The sequence below is a fragment of the Perca fluviatilis genome, chromosome 16, assembly GCF_010015445.1.
Source record: "Perca fluviatilis chromosome 16, GENO_Pfluv_1.0, whole genome shotgun sequence".
NCBI classification, from domain to species: Eukaryota; Metazoa; Chordata; class Actinopteri; order Perciformes; family Percidae; genus Perca; species Perca fluviatilis.
Genome location: NC_053127.1, coordinates 27,900,819 through 27,920,631, shown reverse-complemented (window position 1 = coordinate 27,920,631; position 19,813 = coordinate 27,900,819). Strand labels below are relative to the sequence as shown.

General features: G+C 41.7%; 1 protein-coding gene across 6 annotated transcripts in view; it reads left to right on the top strand.

Moving 5' to 3' along the window:
- Window positions 1-366: 366 nt before the first annotated feature.
- Window positions 367-19,813, top strand: part of mtmr4 (myotubularin related protein 4) — a 45,139-nt gene continuing 25,692 nt past the window's right edge. The window contains exons 1-2 of one of the 6 annotated variants that reach the window (XM_039778493.1): window positions 367-468; window positions 5,607-5,707. In XM_039778493.1, coding sequence (XP_039634427.1) covers window positions 5,705-5,707 — 3 coding nt within the window. In that variant the 5' untranslated portion in view covers window positions 367-468; window positions 5,607-5,704. Of the gene's footprint in view, window positions 469-4,287; window positions 4,437-5,606; window positions 5,708-8,479; window positions 8,609-13,475; window positions 13,655-19,813 lie in introns of those variants that run through there. The other 5 variants (XM_039778494.1, XM_039778489.1, XM_039778490.1 and 2 more) reach the window with 5 other exon arrangements.

Sequence of the window (19,813 nt, the reverse complement as noted above, 5' to 3'; positions counted from 1 at the left end):
CGGTGAGAAATGTATTTTCAATTGCTCTGAGTATTGTATAATTGAAAATTAAAAAGTTGACTTGACTTGACATATATGGTTCAACTCATTTTCAAAGCTCTTAATTTCAGTTTTGAAAAATGAAACCAATTATTTGTATTGTTACAATACCGTATTTGAAAACCCTGCCGGACTGTGACTGCTAGAATTGTGTGCTTGTGCGCACGTACACGACTATATACGTGTGTATCCAGTTTGTGCCGCGCTGTGATTTTCTATTGGTGCGCTCTTGGAGATTTGTGGCGCCTGATTGGCTCTGATGTGGGTGTGTTAAATCCACTCGCTTGACTGTTGTTCATTCTTATTGGCGCTACGCTGTTGAATGTTCAGTTTCCTTCTTACCGATTGGCTAGGGCTGTTGTCATCACACAAGAATGCGGAAGTCGTGTACTCTACTGAGTCACCGTTCTGTCAGCTGATTCTTTCTGAGTGAGTAACTCGATTTCTTTTTTTTAAAATGAAGTAACTTCTTAATAATGTATTGTGTGTGACATGTTCTCACGCTGTCAGACTTGGGTTGAAGGTGTGAACCTTAAGGCGTTTTGTCGTTTCCTGTTGGTACATGAGCGAATTTTACACACCAGCCTCTAGAAAGGTTGCTATCCGGTAGCTAGCATGATGCTAACGTTTGCAAACACTGCACATACACATACACGCACACTTTCGGTTTGTCGACTAGTCGCCTCCTAGTACAGTGCCTGTCTGTAGTGAGGCTCTCGTCCACTTTCACTTTCACCTTTCTTTAAACTTTATCCCTGTTGTCGTGTTCACACCTGTTGTGTTGTCACGAGTCAAACGGAGCACCTGTTATTCACTGGTCTAGTGGGGCTGATAATCGTACCGGTAATGCTGGGAATGTGTAGTTAGAGCTACTGTGTGTGTTTTGGTCAGAGGAAAGTACCTTGGAATCCACCACTGGACTGGAAATGCATTTTATACTCCGGAGGAAGAGAAACTGGTTTTGAAAAAGTCCCCCTAATGCTTAACGTTCATCACTATCATTGTCTCTGTAAATACTTAATCATTGCTTTAAGTATTTCACCTTATTTACGTCACATAACATGTCTGTTGCCCTCACTATGCACATCATTTGGCCTTTGCCAATTTTTGTAAACACTAATTTCCATATAGCTGAGTGGCGTACTGGGCATCCAATGTCTGTAACTAAGTATTATTTTTTTTTTTTACAATTGATTAACTTGGCATCTGAGTGCTTGTTTTTCTTTTTCACCAACAGTCAAAAACCTCTAAGTATTTGCTCTGCGTTTAATATAAGAAAAAGACAAGCAGCAAATCCGTACGATTGAGAAGCTGGAGTCAGAGAATGGCAATCATTTTTGCTTGATAGATAACTTAATAGGGGTGGGGGGGAAAAAAGTCGAAAATCGTATGTGTCATGATTTTTTTGCGACTATTTTAGAATCGATTCTTTCCCTAGAATTGTGATTTTATTTCTTCTTTTTTAAACCAACGATTGACCTAAATATGTTCTGTTTATACGGTACCGCCAACGGCGACTACATCATATCTGTTTCCATCCAAACAGCCAAAGCAGAAAATGCTGGAAATCCATGTTATGTTCTTCTTTACAAATGAAAGAAAAATGTCTGACTGACTGACATGTGATGTGCATTCTTCTTAGAAAATAATCAGTTTTTAGAAATGTCTCATGATATTTTGTCTCTAGAAGTGTGTTATTCAACTTTTGTTTGTGTATAAAGAAGGAAAAGAAAAACGCAATACTTCTAGAATCGCAACAAATCCAATCGGCACCCATTTATCGTGACAGAATCGACTCGGGACAAAAGCATATCGTCCCAGCCCTATGACTTAAACGAAGTATTGGTTAATTTTCTGTCCATCGACTATTTGTTTGAGAACGGATGTCTAAATCAGTTTTGTTATGCTTATTGTAATCACCCCTGGATTGTGTGGCTTAACTTGTTTTCAATTGTGTTTTTGTTCTACATTTTTATATAGGCTATACTGTGCCGGAAATTCCGCCGCATGTCACTCTCTCGGCTGGATGTCCGTTACCTTCCGCTTTCTTTGTTTATAATTTTAAATTCTGGAGGATTTCTGAGGACTATGGCTAACTGCTCCTCAGATCTCTGCAGGGTAAATCCAGACAGCTAGCTAGCCTATCTGTTCAATCTGAGTTTTCTGTTGCTCGACTAAAACTACTTTTGAAATTACACGTTCCACCAAAACAAATTCCTTCCCGAGGCTGTTTTGTAGCGGCACTGTTGCTCCATCCGGCGCTTAGCGCCGGCCAAGACAATTGCGATTGGTTTAAAGACATGGCAATAAACCAGAGCACGTTTTTCTCCCATCCCGGAATGCTGTGTGGACTAGCCAGACCCTCTTCCGCAGCGCTGTTGAGGAAGGTCTGGCAATTCGAGAATAGCCTATGCATAATGCCGGAAGGTTTGTTACCTGGAATAAATAGTTAACACGTCACTTTTATTTTTATACAGACGTACACACCCTACTTCCCATTGTGTATGTGAAATCTCATTCTTGTTTTCCTAGCAATTCATGGTGTTAAAAATAGCTGCTGCTGCAGCCTCCAGTGTGTTGTTTACTTTCACAATCATTTCATATTAACTGGTGTTCTCTAGTGAGAAGTCATGGCACAAATATGATTTAGTGTTTTGAATTACAATTGGCTGATACAAGTTCCCCAAAACTTTTGCCACAGCAGAATGATCAGTTGGATTATAAATTTACACGAGGCGCTCTCTTGCATGCCAAAATGTGCCTTCATAGCAAGAGCAGTACATAGTTTGAAAACATAGATGATTAATAAAAAAGTGCACTAATTGCGTGGCCAAAATGCAGAATTCCATGTTGATACTTGTGTTGAGCTGCCTAGCTTTTTAGTCTCTTTTGGCTCATTGTTTCGGTTTCACAGGCCACAAATGTACTGTATGGTTCAGACAGAAGCAGGCAGCTGCTTTCAGCCAGCAAGCTTTGATAAACCCACTGTACACTACACTACCTGCCCAGCTTCAAACTGCACACAAAGTGAGCCACTAGCAAGTGAACATCTAGCTAAAGATCCAGATATTTTTCTCAGGGGTTGGTTGAGTCCAAATCAGAGCAAACAGGAGAGTGAATATTGGACTTACAACAACAATAATAATAATAATAACTTGGACTTATATAGTGCCTTTCATGGTACCCAAGGTCAGTTAACAAATAGGGAGGGAGGGGGGGTTAGGGGTCAAAGGACTTGGTGAAAAGAAATATTTTGAGGTGCTTTTTGAACATGGGGCAGAGCGGACACTCATCAGATGGCCAACAAAACAACAACATGCTATTTAAAGGAGTGTAAGATATATTGGTATCTAGCGGTGAGGTTGCAGATTCCAATATTATGATGGTAACATAAATTCATATATCTCCTGATGTATTTCATAAATAAAATGGACGTAGGCTATTACTATCTAGGAGGAAGAGGGCCAGTTCAAGATCCCTTTTGAGTCCTTTGTTTTAAATTCCGCAATGCTCTCCATCCGTTGAATAACCGAGCATGGTTGACTCGCGTTTTTGCACGTGTTCTATCACTGTCCCTCATTTTTTTATTTAGCTGTTTCTGTTCTTTGGTGAATTCTTTTCTTTTTCTCTTAGCTGATCCTTTCCCAGTATCAGCCATAATCACAAAATGTAAAATTCACTGCGAAACTGCCTAGGCAAATGGAAACATAGACCCTTGAGTCTGCGTAAATCGCTCCATTTGATTTGGTGGGGAATTGAACCCAGGGACAGGCATTAAGAATAACTATATAGAAATAGCCAATCTTCTCGCTAATAGTGTTGTTTGCTGTTGAGGGTCATATAGAGGCATCCGTGTTAAATTGAGACTTTCATTACCAGTTAAAAAGTGCTAGTTGCTGATTTAACTTACATCTCATTACATTCACTTTGTCAGTGCACACTCTTTTTGTATAGTTAAATTGTCTGACATGACTTTTTGTTTGTTCACTATGTGACTCATATTGCTTAGAGTGTAATATTGTATTTTATTATTATTTATTTATTTATATATATTTTCTTAAAGCAATTAGGACTGCTTGCCTACATGTGGTGATTTCTATTGATGGCCGATTAGCGATGGAAGCTGTTCCTTTTCCCGTCCCCTGTAGTATGGTTTCTTTCGCTTTGAGAAGCCTGGCACTTAGTGAGTGGGAGGGAGAAGAGTAAGCAATAGACAGAACGAGAGGGAGAGAGAGAGAGGGAGTGAGGTATGTCATGCACTGGATTACAACCAGTATGTGTTTGGGAGACGGGGACTACTGCTCCTCTGCAAGGCATTGAGCTTTAATTCTACCTTAAAAGGTTGACAAAAGTTTCAACAGAAAGTTTGCAGCACACGGATTCTGCGCTTTGGACAGGTAAGAGGAGTCCGCATTGGGAACAGTATTTTTGTGACTTGAGAGTAGTAATCTTTTTCTTTTTGTGGCGCTGTGTGCAAAAGGGGGTGTGTCTGGAAAAGAAAACGAGTGTAGGGAAGTAAGACGACAGCACTAAACAGTGAGAACTTTGATCCAATTTAGAATTCTGTCTAATTCAGAACTTTTCATCCAGTTTCAAGTTGTGTCCTTGTAATCAATGTATTGTAGTGTGTAGTCCTAAACACAAGGAAGTGAAAACGATGTCCATGTTTTGTCTAGCTGGCTGCCTGTGTGGGTTACTCTCTTCATACTAAACATGCACTGAGCTTCCTGACTGAGCTTGTACTGTGTATATACACAGGAAGAAAACATCTTGCAATATCAGAGTTTTACTTTTCAGTTATTTATTGAATTTAAGTGTTTGCTCAATGTTGCACTTTGTCATCATTTATTGTCAGTGTTTAACTTGTAGCTTATGTTTGCTGCCAGTGTTCAGATATCCAGTATTAGCATGAATTAGGAACCTCCTGGTCGTGTCGTTGGAGGATCAGGATACCCACCTCAGCATACCAACTCGGCTGGGACACCTTTTGGTGTGTTGGGTGTATGGGAGAGTTGTGGAGTTTGTCCACATCTGCCGTCGATTTCTCCTGCAGTTATCTGTTTGGCTGCTCGTAATCTGATGAGGAATGTTGAGTTTGCAATTCCTGTAAATCGGTGTCTCTCCCAGCAGGTCAGGTCAGGTCAGCTGCTTCAAAGTTTCCGTCGTCAGACTTCATGCATGTGCCTGCATGTCGGTCTCCAGCACTGCATACTGTGGAGCGTTTTTACATTGACTTGACCTGATTTGTAGAGAATACTTGTCCCAGGCCAGCCAGTTCAACCATCACTCTGTATACACCACACGCATCTAAGAGCTTGAATTGTGGGGATTTTTTGCGGCGGTAACAGGGGGTTGAACGATAAAATGTAAAGTACATCCATACCTCTTCAACAGTGAGATAATTTGTTAGGGTTTGTGCGCCAGCTTTCATTCTACTTGCTGTACTTTAGACCAAGGAAGGTTGGGTTCTGGAATCCAGCCCTTTACACAATCACACACTCCACGACCGCCCACATGCACACACACCCAGTGTCTGAAAGTAGTGTGTTTTATTTTTTTGTTGGCAGGAGCCATCGCTGGCACGGCAGAGCCCAGTAGACGGGAGGAGAGGGAGCGATCTGAAGAGGAGCGCCCAGACCGACTGTCTACAGCACTGGCTGGCAGCATGGTGAGCCAGTCACACTATGTATACGTACAGTACTATGCTGTAGATTCCTGATTGCTATTAAACCAGATGTGGCTCCTAACTTGCTGGGACTGTTTCACACTCCCGCAGGAAATGGTGCAATACTCGTCCAGGCCACAGGGTTTTGCAACATGTTGAATGACACCATGCACTACTCAAACATTTGTAAATTTTTCAACTTGCCACACATGTGCTTTAGGGCTGCACAGTTAATTGTACATGTTTATTCAGTTTCCTGTTTACATTTTTTTGTCATACAGCAGTTTCGATATATGATACTTTATAATACAGAAACTGCAGAAATACAGAAACTTCCACTGTAATGAAGTAATTTGTTGATAATTAAATGTGCAATCAAAAAATAAGTGTTCATTAGATCATGATAAACAAGACACATGTATTAGTGATCGACATTGCTTTAAAAAAGGGACACATTTTCTATAATCATTTTTTCCAGGCGGTTCCTTGAATTTCTAACCGTCACATTTGGCCATGTTTTGGGGTGGGAAGTCGGTGAGGGATCATGCAATTTTGTCGCTGTGTTATCGACCCCTACTAGTTGTTCATGACACCTGCACAGAGGGAGGGTGGGATCTTTTGGGATCAACCAACACACAGTTAAATAATAAACAAATTAGCCACGGTCGGACACCAATGTAAGTGAGTGAAAGTAGATCATCCTCAGGCAGCTTTTCTCTTCACCCAAGTAGTAGTTTTCTCAGCAGGGTTATGACTTTATTGCATTGCTGGTTCATTCAGGAACTTGCTGCTGCATCAGTAAAAGTGTTGTGTATCAACCGGTAACAGATGTTACAAGTCTTTGATGTAGCTCCCTGCCACGTGTCTCCTGTACAACTCTCTGTTTTGGAATATTGAACGCAAGACACTGAACCCCAACATGCGTATTCAGTGGCCGTCGTACTGACCAAAAACCTCAGCTAAATGTCCAAAATGTGAAATAAAATGCTTGCGCTGTAGTCCAGTGGTGAAGGTGTCCACCCAAGATGACCAAGGCATCACTCTGCTACAGTAAGTACTGAATGGGGATATATCTATTTCTACTGGCTGCCCTCTAGTGGATGCTACTGTCTAGTCGGCTCTGAAGCAAAACTAAGACTAAATGTTTTTTGTATTGTGTAACATTATCATGAAAGTAATTGGTGTGGAAAGATGGAGAAGTAATTGTGCTGCTTCAAGTTACTACATGCACTTTTGTTTGAATTGGAGTGTATCTTTATGCCGAGAGTCAGACTTTGCTCTACGTGAGACAAGCAGCGGTTTGTCTAATCATGCTGCAGTCGTGGGCCTTAGGGTTGTAATTACACTGAAGCATAGTAAATACAACGCAAGCACGATGCAAAACTATTTATAGGTCACAACTGTACTTTTAAAAAAGAGCCATGCAAGCTTGGAATGGATTTTATTTGTATATCAGTTTTTTGAACCCTCATAGACCCTTTACAGAGAAAAGAAACCAAGTGTGTATGCAGTGTGTATACTATACACTATATTTGAATGAAGTGCTCAGGTATACTCAGAGCTTTAGAAATGTGCAAAGACATACAGGTCTTCTCAAAATAGACGTTAAATGCATATTCTTTTTGCAATTTTATTTTACAACTTAGGGGAGAGCCCCGGCAGTCACAAGATAGCCTGCTCCTTTGCTCTTTCTCAGTGGACGTACAGTAAATGTACTTCAGCCAGGATAGACGGTGCTTTAAGAGTGGGGAAGCACCAGCAGTGACCAAATGAGCCACAAAGTCCTCTCGAAACTAATGGGTGCAGGTTTTATGGGACAGAAATAGGAAGTGTAACAGGAGGATGTGTGTCCCGAGGTTCTGGTCAACTGGGTCCGCAGAATGCCACTGTGGCTGGCTGCCCGCCCAGCTCTCAGCCTTTTTATGGGACACAGTCGAGCTCTGGGCTTAATTGATGGCAGGGCTGATGAACAAATAATGTGCCCACCGAGGCACGTAAAATGAGAACGCAGACATCTGCTAGTCCTGGGCTAGTCCTGTGTTGCAGTTCAATTTCATATGATTCTTTAAAAAAAGAAAGCACCTTCTCACTGATCTCTCATTGATTTAGTTTAGTTTTTGTTGCACTTCGGGTGCAGTTGGGTGTGGTCAGAAGTGTGCTCTGCTGTAACCGCATTCAACAGTGATGTCGGGTGAACTGAACACACCTTAGAGTACTTCTCTACATCACTGCGACATGTGAGGAGTTGAATCACTGGAGATCAAAAAAAAACCAATATTTGAAGTTAAGTTTCTGTATAATGGACAGATGAACAGCTATCCGTAGTATTTGTGCAACATGAATCTGCAGTTATTATTTTTTTTTTTCAGAAGTATGGTGTAAGACTACAATGGTAGGTCATGTTTAATGTTTGGCCCCAGTGAATGATAGGTCTATCTGTTCTCAGTTGTTGTTGATCTAAGTGCTATTTTCTCCGGTGGGATTGTGAGACATCCGTTTCAGCAGTTTGTTCCACAGGTAATATGACCATTTTAATCCTGTTTTGTAAAGCAGTCTCGAATTGCTTTTTTGGCTAAAAACTAAACGGGAAGCATTGAGTTAATACTGTCGTCCACTCACGCTGCCGTATTGTTGGCAGGATAATGCGAGCATGGAAACGAGGACAATGGGGTTGCTTTACCCTGCGCTCAGTACCCACAGTGCTTTGTAATGCTACCTCGGTGGGGTTGTGGGGAACTAGCAAGAGAAGTTTCTGTGCCAGCTCCATGCAAAGAGGGCTGTTTCTGTGTCACTGCCCCATATGATGTTACCTGCTTATATAAGGATTACATCACCTGTATGTGTGCTTTTTTCTTTTTCTTTTTTTCTTCAAAATGCACTGACTGGACACACCAGAAGCTCTCGGTACGGGTTGTGGTTAAAGCCAAATGGTTCATTCCAGGTTGTTGTTTATGATTTGACTGCCGCTCTACTTGAAGGGACTTAGGCTTCTAGCACTATTGGACCCTGCTCTGGTTTCTGACAGCTCACCGTCAGTGTCTGGTAGTTCCCTATTCCTCCTTTTCATTTCATTTAAATAATGGTAACTTTGTTGTTTTGTTCAGTGCTGTATGTGTTTATATTTTTTTATTTTTTATCAATGCCTGTTGACCAGAACTACTATGTTTTGAGATGTTTTTGAAAAACAATTTTCAATGAAAGCCTAAATCCAGCACCTCAGTATATTGGATAGCCTACATGTTAATGCTTGTAATGCATCATATTAAAGCGTAACTCTCGCCAAAATGCATCCTAGGGTATTTTTGTGAATGTACGTGAGTCAAACTTTAGTTTAAAAGCATATTTAGGACCGAATCGCCACTTTTAAGATTTACCGTATTCGTATTCCGGCCGCAGCTATTTTATCAGTCAAAAACAATCGATTTCCGAATGCAACGTAACAGGGAGGAGAGTAAAGACGGAAAGCTCCTAAAGCTTAGTTCCATATAAATTCACGGATAAGTTGTTGTTTTGTCGTTATTGAAAAACAATATTGACCTTGTAGTTGAAAAAGGAGCCTCATATGGAGTCTATTCATTCGCATCGACTCGTTTTGACTGCCGAGGTGGTAGTGGCCGGAAACAACAACAGCTACGGTGAGTTGCTCAAAAACTTTCTTTTTAGTAAATCTGTGTACACAAAGAATGTTGTCAATGCTTGCGTTAAGGTGTAGAGCCCCTGGTGATACTTGAAGCAAAGTTTCATGTTGTGTCGAGCCTTCTTAGTATTTCGAAAATAGCTATTTTGAGACTAGCATGAGAGTGCCCCTAGCGCTCCCATTCAAAAGGCCATTTGACCCAAAAATGACAATACGGTGAATCTTAAAAGTGGCGATTCGGTCCTAAATATGCTTTTAAACTAAAGTTTGACTCGCATACATTCACAAAAATACCCTAGGATGCATTTTGGCGAGAGTTACGCTTTAAGCTAAATCCTGCTTCAAGCTGAAATAGTCAGAGTTGCCACATATAACTGTACAAAACACTAGTATGCTGCATTTTACCTACAACATTTTTATAATTAGTTAGGAAACACTCGCAAACTGCAGATTGCAGAATAGTTGCAGGTTATAGCTTGTATGGTTTTATATTGAAAAAGGCATTCATAAAATAACTATATGCATTATTCATATCCTACTTCTATAGCTGTGTGTTAACATGTGGGCTGACACTCTGCGTTGGTGACTCTCTGCCCTCCTTTCCTAAAATAAAACCTAAGACACAAGAGGCCAAATCTGGTGCTCAATTTTGGGGCCGGGCTGGCCAGGCAGAGAGGGGGGAATGCAGGCCTGTGTTGGGACTGTGGATCCACTCGTCATGAATTACGCTGCAATTCAGAAAATCCTAAAATGTCCATATGAATGTGGACACACTGGAAATATTTGAAAGCTGTACACGTTTTGAAGGTTCAGTGTTAAAATTAAAAAGCCTCTAAGCCTAAGCATAACTCAGTTTTGAATGACATACCTGCTGAGGTTATACTGAAAGTCTTAAAAAATAGTTCTTCTTTAATGCTCTCGCTAATCTCATCAAGGGAAAGCCCTCCACACTTCCAAACTTGATTAGGTTGCACTTGTCCAGGATATGAGAAGTCTTAATCATTGGGAGTTTGCCAAAGAAATAAACACTTCAGGCTGTGCTGCTGAGCGATTTTCTGTCACACAACACAAGACAGAGAAGCTGGCATAGCTTCTACAGTGTACATTCTTCTGCCTCTTACTCAATATGACAGCTCAACCAAGCATTTGTGCGCTGAAAACACCCATATACTAGTAAGGATGTCTTTGTAAAGCTGGTACAATTTGGGCTTAAGTAGAAAGCATAATACTTTATTTCACTTCCTCCTTTCGCTCTGGGATAATAAATGTAACGAGTCACAGGTTTACCATGTGACGTGAAAGTGTTTCTATGTAAGGTTCAGCTTGATTTGTGGAAGTGCATTTTATATCAGCAGAGTCCATTTACCTGATGAGTTGGACGTCATACTGCAAACAAGCGCAATGCATCATGCCTCCTGCACAATAAGGCTTTCCCTTCTAATATATTGCCATATTAAATATTATATGTTTAAAAAGCATGAAGACTAGGCATTGAAAATGCTGATGTTTGTGATTTATCTTTTTTTTTTTTTTTTTCTCAAAAGCCAATTTGAGTGTGCTATATAGAATACAATGACCTAGAAACAAGTGATTATTTTTGGGGCATTTTAGGCCTTTATTTGACAGGACCGCTGAATACATGAAAGGCGAGAGAGAGGGGGAAATGACATGCAGCAAAGGGCCGCAGGTCGGAGTCAAACACGGGCCCGCTGCGCTGAGGAGTAAACCTCTATATATGAGTGCCCGCTCTACCAACTGAGCTATCTGGGTGTCCACAAGTAATTATTCTGAGTGAGGTGTATAGATGAGAAGAGTATATAGAAGAGAAAAAAAAACACGTTTTTGCTCAAACAAACGTAGGTACAAATAAGGGCATCCATCATGTGAAACCTAAGCTGCTAAATAATGTTCTAATCAAAAATGGATGCAGTTTCAAGTGGTTTAATTTTTACATTTACTGAAGACCTACAGTAGATACTGCGCTCAGAGCAGCAGCTGATAGATGTGCAGGGAAAGTCTGTTGAAGACATGAGGTTGAATGAAATGCCATAGTACTTGGTACAGCACATGAAGCTATGTGTAATGTTGAGAGTAGCTTCCAAGTTGTAATGATACAAAACCTGCTGCTAATAATAACAGTTGTCAACAGTGGTGATTTTATGTATTCAGTCTTTGTTAGCCTGGAGATGAAATAGGTACCTATATCTACCAGTACAACCATTATATTAGCCCTCAAATGGACTTTTATTACACGGACTGTTATGCAGTCCATTCCAGGCATAGGTAAATGTGTGCACCTTATTCTCCAATGTTTGAAAGTCAGGTCGCCTTGCTCTCTACAGACCGAAATGACATAGCACACTCACTGGCAGTCATGGAGACGTATGACTAGGTTCCTCTAAAAATAATTTGAAACATGTCCCTTAGGGCTGGGTGACATGGAGAAAATCAAATATCACAATATGTTAGACCTCATACTTCCAATATCGATATTGCGACGATATTGTAGGCTTGATAATTGTGTGATTACACAATGAGATTTTTGATAAATAATCATCAGTAACGTGGATATATTGACTAAGTGGGTAAAGGCAAATAAGAGAACCGCTAGAACAGTCTGGTACGTTTAGAACATTACATCACTTTACTGGCTGCATTAGCAGCCTTTTAAAACTAGGAAAAACAACATATTACGATATCCAAAATCTAAGATGATAGCTTGTCTCATATTAAAATATCGATTTATAATATTAATATATTGCCCAGCCCTAATTTCCCATCAATATAGATTTGCAAGACGTCTAATACACCTCATACCAGTATCAGGTTGTATTAGAGGACAAGTGGAAAAACATCCTTGGTTTTGGATGGTATGTATTACACGTAACTACAATAAATCATTTCAACTATGAAAGTGATAATCCATCCCGTTAAAATGAGGCTCTACCATGTCAAAATCACATTGCAGCACCTCCCCCAGTAAAATTAATCCTATTTTAATAGTGCTGCGTTGTGCATCCAGCCTATGCTGCGTGTACTACGTTCTACATGTTACATAATGTGGGGTCATACAGCTGAAGGCCAGAGGCTGTCACGACTCTGCCAGGGAGGAGGTTGGGGTAATAGGGGGAAGAGCCGTGTGCCCCCCCCCCCCCCTCCACTCCCCCCTGAAGTATAACCGACAATGTATATACCCTATATATCCGGTGACCTTCCCTGATTTTAAGCACAGGACTCGGGGAAGGTGCTGCAGCGAAGCGCTATTCACTGCAAAGATGCACTGCACTTGTGTAGGACAGTGCCAAAATGACACTCAGACAGGTGAGGGAGAATTTGTGTCTGTAGAATGCTGTGTCACTGGAGATCTCCGCATACATTCACTCTCCTCAGCACCCTCCCTCCTCTGTCCTCTGCCACACATTTTCCTCCTGCAGTCGATCAAGTGCTGCCACTGCCAACGGTTTGTGATGGGACACTGTCCGACCATACAGTGTGCGCGCTTGGGCAAGAGCCACAGAATACTGCGGTTGATCCTATGGTGCATGCATGGCGGTCGGAGCATCTTTTGGTTGCCGGCGGTACTCTCTAGGCTTTACCACCTTGTTGCCGAGGGAGAAGCATATTTATGAGGAGATGTCGGTGAAGGGTGAACAAGGAGGGAGTGGGGGAAGAGTAAGGGATGAGAGGGAGACGAGGGGAGAAATGTGAGCATGTTAATGTGAGAGAGAGGGAGAGAGGTAGATGCGCATGCTGAGGGTGGAGCTTAGCATCAGGCAGTTCCCTCTTGTCTTCCTTTCTCTCCTGCTCTCTCTTCTAGCAGTTTCCCCCCCCCCCCTTCGCTACATTTGAGATGGCACATCTGCAGTGATTTTCATCCCGTTTGCTTTCTCCTCAGCTCGAACTAAGCTGATCGTGTGGACTGCCGTTCTTGTTTGTATCTTTTTATGGACCATCCTTATCCCAGCAGTGCAACAGGGCTGTCTTCAGACACCAGCGTGCTCTCTCTCTCTCTCCCCACTCAGGGAGCGGTGGGCGGGGGTGGGGTGGGTTCCTAAATTTAAAAGCCGGGACTGGCGTGTTGGCAGGGGGGAAAACGTAGAAAAGGTGGTGGGGGGAGAGAGGGGTGGCAGGCGGAGGGGTTTGGAGCGGACGAGGGGTGGACAGGCTCCGGCTGGGAGAAGAATGGTTATGCCGGCTCCTCGTGCTCTGGTCGTGCTGCTGCTCTATAGGCTGCGTGTCGTTCAGGCACAGCCCTGCCTCTCCTCGACATGAGCCTCGCAGGAAGGGTGTCCTGCTCCATGCTCAACTGCTTTGTAAGTCCACAGGCTTTTATTTTGGTGTTTTGTTTTTGTCTGGTTTGTGAGTGATGGGTGTGCATAAAAGCCCTCCCTTATCTAACTCACCTCGTGTGTGTGTGTGTGTGTGTGTGTGTGTGTGTGTGTGTGTGTGTGTGTGTGTGTGTGTGTGTGTGTGTGTGTGTGTGTGTGTGTGTGTGTGTGTGTGTGTGTGTGTGTGTGCGTGCGCCTGCCTGCCTGCCTGCCTGCCTGCCTGCTGGAGGATGCAGCGCGGGGGGGGGGGTTGTTGGCCAACATGTGAGCGCTGCAGTTATTAGCGAGAAACTCACTCCACATACAAATAATTGAATTACCTCTGTGTCTTCTCAGGCGTGTGATAATGAAAAGCTACTTTATTGCTCTCATCACTCACCTCTGTTGTGTGGAGGGCCTTGAGCTGCCTGTATTGTCATATTGTGATTGGCAAGGAGGAGAGAGAGGGCCTGTCAGGTGCCAGATGTGAAAAATGTGTGCGCTGCACATTGTGCAGTCACCGTTGCAGCCTCAGAGTGGTAAAGTGTGTTCACTGCAGTGGAGCACCTGCATTAAGCACTTTGTGGTATTGGGATGTGCAGTACAGTGGATATAGGACAATTACTAATTTCTCTTAGTTTGCATCTCCAGACATAGTGGGGAAAAGGTTGACGGTTTAGGAACAACACAGGGTGTTCTTGGCCTCATGTCCCTTTGCCAGTTAACCTCAGGTCAGAGTTAACCTCCAGCATTTCAGCGATGTCCACAGGCCACTGCCTGGCCCTATTAATTACTTAATAACAGGTATATTAACTACTAGCAGGTATAATGTTTACCATGTCCACTATCTTAGTTTAGTGTGTGAACATGCTGACATTTGTTAATTAGCACTAAACACAAAATACAGCTGATAATGATGGGAATGTTTTGTTTTTTTTAAGTTTAGCAGGGATTTAATCCTACCAAAGTCTTTGACAAATTTTAATTTTAGCCTGATGGGTGCTCTAGATGGAAAGTTGAGCGATCACCAGAGTCATTACAATTCATCCTGAGGGTGACACAGTAAGTGTGTGTACCAACGTATTACATGTATAACAATTAGGGATGGGCATTCGATTAAATTTTCTTAGTCGATCGTCGGGAGAATTAACGATCGACTATCGATTTAATCATATTTTTATATTAAAATTCATTATTTATTTAACTTATAATAAATTAAAAATGCAATGAAAATACAAAAATACAGCGTTTTTCCTCGAGATCTTAATTACAAGAAGAACGACTTGTGGCAGTTAAACAGGAGGTTATAGATATAGATTATAGGGGGGACTACCGATGAAAATTAGCACTTTTGAGCTAACTCGGGAACATTTACATTGTTTCAATGTTGATGAATGTTCACTGTCCCCTTTCAAAAATAAATAAATAAAAAAAATATATATATATAGATTATAGATGTATGCGCTGCCGTGCTCTGAAGCAGCAGAACCTGCAGCTGCGAGCCGGTGTTCTTAAACGGAGACCCTCGTTTTGTTCCAAAATAATAAATAAACCGAATCATGTTAAATAATAACTTAACCAAAAACATAATAATACTTAGATCTGACATGTTTTGTCAAAATGTAACTCAGGACTATCCAAGGCACGGACAAAGCCTAATAACAAAATAACCAGTAGGTTAACTTAGATACAACTTCTGCACCAGTCTTTTTGATTTTTGTTGGGAAAGATTAGCATGTTGACATGATCTGGGGTCAGACGCGACCGCTACCTGGTGACCGTCAGTTTATGCTAGCTTGAGACTGAGAGCAGGATGCACCGCGGCCGCCACCAACATTAACCAGGGTCGGATGCACTTAGTTTAGTTTAGTGGTAGGCTACATCATTTGAGTCGTGGTAGCGTTAACTGAGTATGGAGTCAAATATTGCCCCCGGGTGGTCAAATTTTTAATTGCTGCCACACTGTGAAATTAATTTCATTGCTTCAAGACTCGCACTACGCAACGCAACCAGCATTAGTTTAATCGATAACAAATTAACGTGATCGATGAAATTCTTAATAATCAATTATCGATCGTCGAGTAATCATGCCCATCCCTAATGGCATTGTCTACAAAGTTCATGGAAATCCATCCAATTGTTGTTGAGATATTTCAGTCTGGACCAAAGTGGTGAACTGACCAACAGACAGCCATCCATACAGCAATGCTGCTAGCATGGCTAGAATGATCATAGCAGTAGTAATACTAAGTGGAAATCAGTTAACATGATACAAGCGAAACCATTTATCAGTGTCTTGTGCTGTATTGTACAGGTCAGTGCACAGAGCTGCTGTATCTAGACAACATTGAAAGGATTCCTTGCAGTTTAGCATTTTACAATGTGATGCTAACGTCACATTTTCAACAACAATCAGTTTTAACATTGGGAAAGCTCTGCTTTAATTTCAATCACTGTTTCGTCCAGAGAAAGCGTTGGCCGTAAAGTTATCCGGTGGATCAGTAAGAGCGCAGCTGCTGGTTCCGCGTCTCGTTTCTTTGTGACCAGACATGGTCAGCCATTACACATTTTATGAGCTCTCTTTTTAACATGGCTGTGATGCAGCTGAGTCTGCAGTTCCTCTTCTGCGTCAGTATCTGTATAATTTAGTATCCACATCCTCTGTCACAGCTCTGTCAGTCTCCTTCTGTGGAAGAGGGCTGCAGCGTTGTGCCGAGTTTTCATCAGCGCGACCATTGTTGTGATCCAGCGATGGAAAAAAACAAACCCATCTTCAGTTACCGTTCCCTCTATCTCCGATAATATCATGTTTATCTCCCTCTGCGATATATTGTCTGTACCAAATGGAACTATAAAAAGCCTAATTAAATTTGTTACGATTTTTCCATGACTCAGATTCTATAATGCCCACTAGCTAAATGAATCAATGTTGTAAGTACAGCCAAAAGCTTTTTAGGAATGTGCTTTAGGGTATATACCTTCTCGCACCCTTGGTACCTGAGATGGGTCTGGTGTTGGGTCTTACCACTCTGCCTGACACCAAGGCAGTAACACGTCGCTAAGAACTACACAGCAATGTGACACAACGTGTCACTGAGGAAGACCTCATGACCACATGTCCTGATAGAGGATAACTAGCACTTGTTTTGCTCTTTTTGTCAGTGTCTATTGCCTAAAATCTTTGTTTGTACATACCTGCACATAGATCGTCTTTCTCTTTTCATGGTCTGTTACCTTTGAATTATAATCCCCTTTTAAATTGTTTTCTCAATGAAACATTTTTTCTTTGCTTTTTTTGTGTGTTTTGCTGCTCATGTTTTTCGAAGGCCTAATTAGTCAACCAGTTTATTACAATTGCAAAATTTTGCCCTGTGTTTTTCTTAAGTATCCTAAATGGAATGATGTCTCACTTCTCCGTGTGCTACTGCTGTGTACGCATCTCAAGCGGAGCTATGTATGTATCGATGAATTCTGTCTTACGAATGAATCGACTCTGCGCCCTGCCTAGTTTCCTCAGCTCTTTGAGCACGGCCCAAGTCTAAAATGGGAGGGATCATTTAGAACATGGTGATCTATGAAATATTAACATAGTCTGAGAGAGGACAGGGAGAAAGAAAAGTGTCTTCTCTTGACCCATTACTCAGGCTGCACGGCCGAACACTACTCAAGAAAGTAACCTTTTTTAATTTTATATTTGCCGTTTTTCATTCTGCCCAGTAATTGCATCCTCTCTTTCCATCCACCCTTGTCCTTTTTCTTCTACCTAACACCTGATTTGGGACAATTCTTCACATTTCAGACAACGTGCTGGGCTGCCTCATTTGATATGTCCAAAACTGTAAATAGCTGGACACTTAAAAGCAGACATAGAAGTACATGTTCCCCACATATTTAGAAGGTCACCTCTGCATAATGTAGCGGTTCTCTAATCTGCACAACTCCAGGACAAAGCCCCAGTCAGATTAAGTAAATAATCTGATGAGTAAAGGCAGCAAATTGTTTCCAAAAGCTTTAGAGAGAAGGGGACTGTGCCACTAAAAAGAGGTGTTGTATCCATGGCAACCAGACACTTATTCACAAAGACGGTTTGTTTGTTTCTTTTTCTTTACCTATTCTAACTTTGTGTTGTCATTTTCCCATTCACTCGCATGCAGAAATCTCGTTTGACATGCTTTCCCCAGACGATTACAATTTTATTTTTGTGAATAAAAAATTAGGCATACATGTTCTCACACACACACACACACACACACACACACACACACACACACACACACACACACACACACACACACACACACACACTATTAGCCTGCTATATCGGGGCTGTCTAGGCAGCTGCTAGCTGATACTGTCACTGTTACAGCAATACATGTGTTATACACTCTGTCATTAATATTTGAGAAATACATGCAGACGTATGTGTGTATGTGCGCATGCCTGTCAGCTCCAGCTTTTTGATTGCTTGGTGGACAAAGGTGGGGGAGGGTGCGCAGGCCCACAGCAGTGACGAAGCAAAAACGTGTTGGGCACAGGACAAGCTGTGCTCCATCTTTTGTGAGTCGGTTGGAAGTGAGAGCATCTCTCTTTTCCTTTTTAATCTTCTGTAAGCTGATTGCCTGTTTGTGGTCACAATGGACCAGAAAACAGAAGTGCCTCACTGTTTGTATGTAAATGTAAGCCCCGACTTGATCAAGTGTTGTTAGCGAAGGGACTTATGTAGCTGAAATATCAAGGTTATCTGCAGGAGAGGTTTCAGCTGCTACAAGTCTTCCTCCAAACTCAGCTACACATGTGCCTGTGCTTTAATGCAGCTAGTCTGTTTTACTCTCCTTGATATTTTCTGTCACAATAACTTGTCAGATAAACAATTTGAAGTGTAGTATCCTATATTTGTTCTAAAGATTGTAAAATCTGTTCAGCACCAATGCATCAGTAGCCAGTCTGTGTTTTTAGCCTGTGTCATGGATTCATGGAGCAACACAACATCTACATAACATTTAGTCAGCAGTTTTTTTTTTGTGCCTTTTAAAGCACACTTTGTTCTAGCAGGCCTCTCAGCGGAGTGCAATGTCAGGGCTGCTCCATAAGAGAATTAAGTAAGTGGTGCCAAGTATTTATAGGTAGTGCAGCACAAGACAAATAGGATCCAAGGAAGTGTGTGTGTGTGGGGGTGTGGGGGTGTGGGGGTGGGTGGGTGGGTGGGTGGGTGGGAAGATTGAATGAATGTTCCTCTCAACTGATTTGCTTTGCATTTTTTTTAAGGTGGGGGGGTGCTCTAACCATAGCTTATCCAGTATTTTATAATGGCTGTCTGGCAAGCCACAGTAAACTTCATAACTTTATTCCCTTTTAAAAAAAGAACTCTGTGCCTGGATGGCATGTGGTGGTTCAGACTGCCCAGCAAAAGTATGTGAGATCAGGCTGTAATGACCTGACCCTGCAAGATGTCTCTGACTAATGGCAACAGTCATGGTCCACCCATTCTCAGGTGAACCTAAGTCAAACTGATGGACCGTAGTCACTAGCAGCAGAATGGGAAACGTTTGCGTAAGCCCTTGAGTTGTAACTCCACGTTGCTATTTCCCACTTGGTGGAAAAGAAAAAGTGTCAATAAATAGTTGGTTAATACAACTGAGTAATTTAAACCGTTCGTATCTGCTTCCTCTTGTTAACACAACGTAACACAACAAAAGTAGCTAATTTAGGCTATTCATCTGGTATCAATTAGTTTATTCGCCAATTGTTAAAGTTAAAAAGTCAAGTTAAAAAGTTAAATACAAGACTTACAATAGTATATACATACTCACATATAGGTAATAATAAACATGCTGCATATAACAGCATATAACTACAAGGCTGGTATTGAGGCTAACTATCTGTGATTAATCCGTGAACATTCCCTGGTAGGAATAATGTGAGGTTTTCCTATTCTTTTCATTCTGGTGACATTGCGTAAATGCGGCATCATGCTAGAAAGAAGCTTCCACCTCATCTTCACCTTGGGTGTCTCTTATGTGGAGATGGAAACACAGCATTAGCGTGAACATAAAGACATCGATTGGTAATGATGAACAGTAATAACAGACAGTACTTAGCGTTGGAGCATCTTTTATGGAGTGTAGACCTCTCAGTTTGGCACAGCCTTGATACCCACCTCCATGG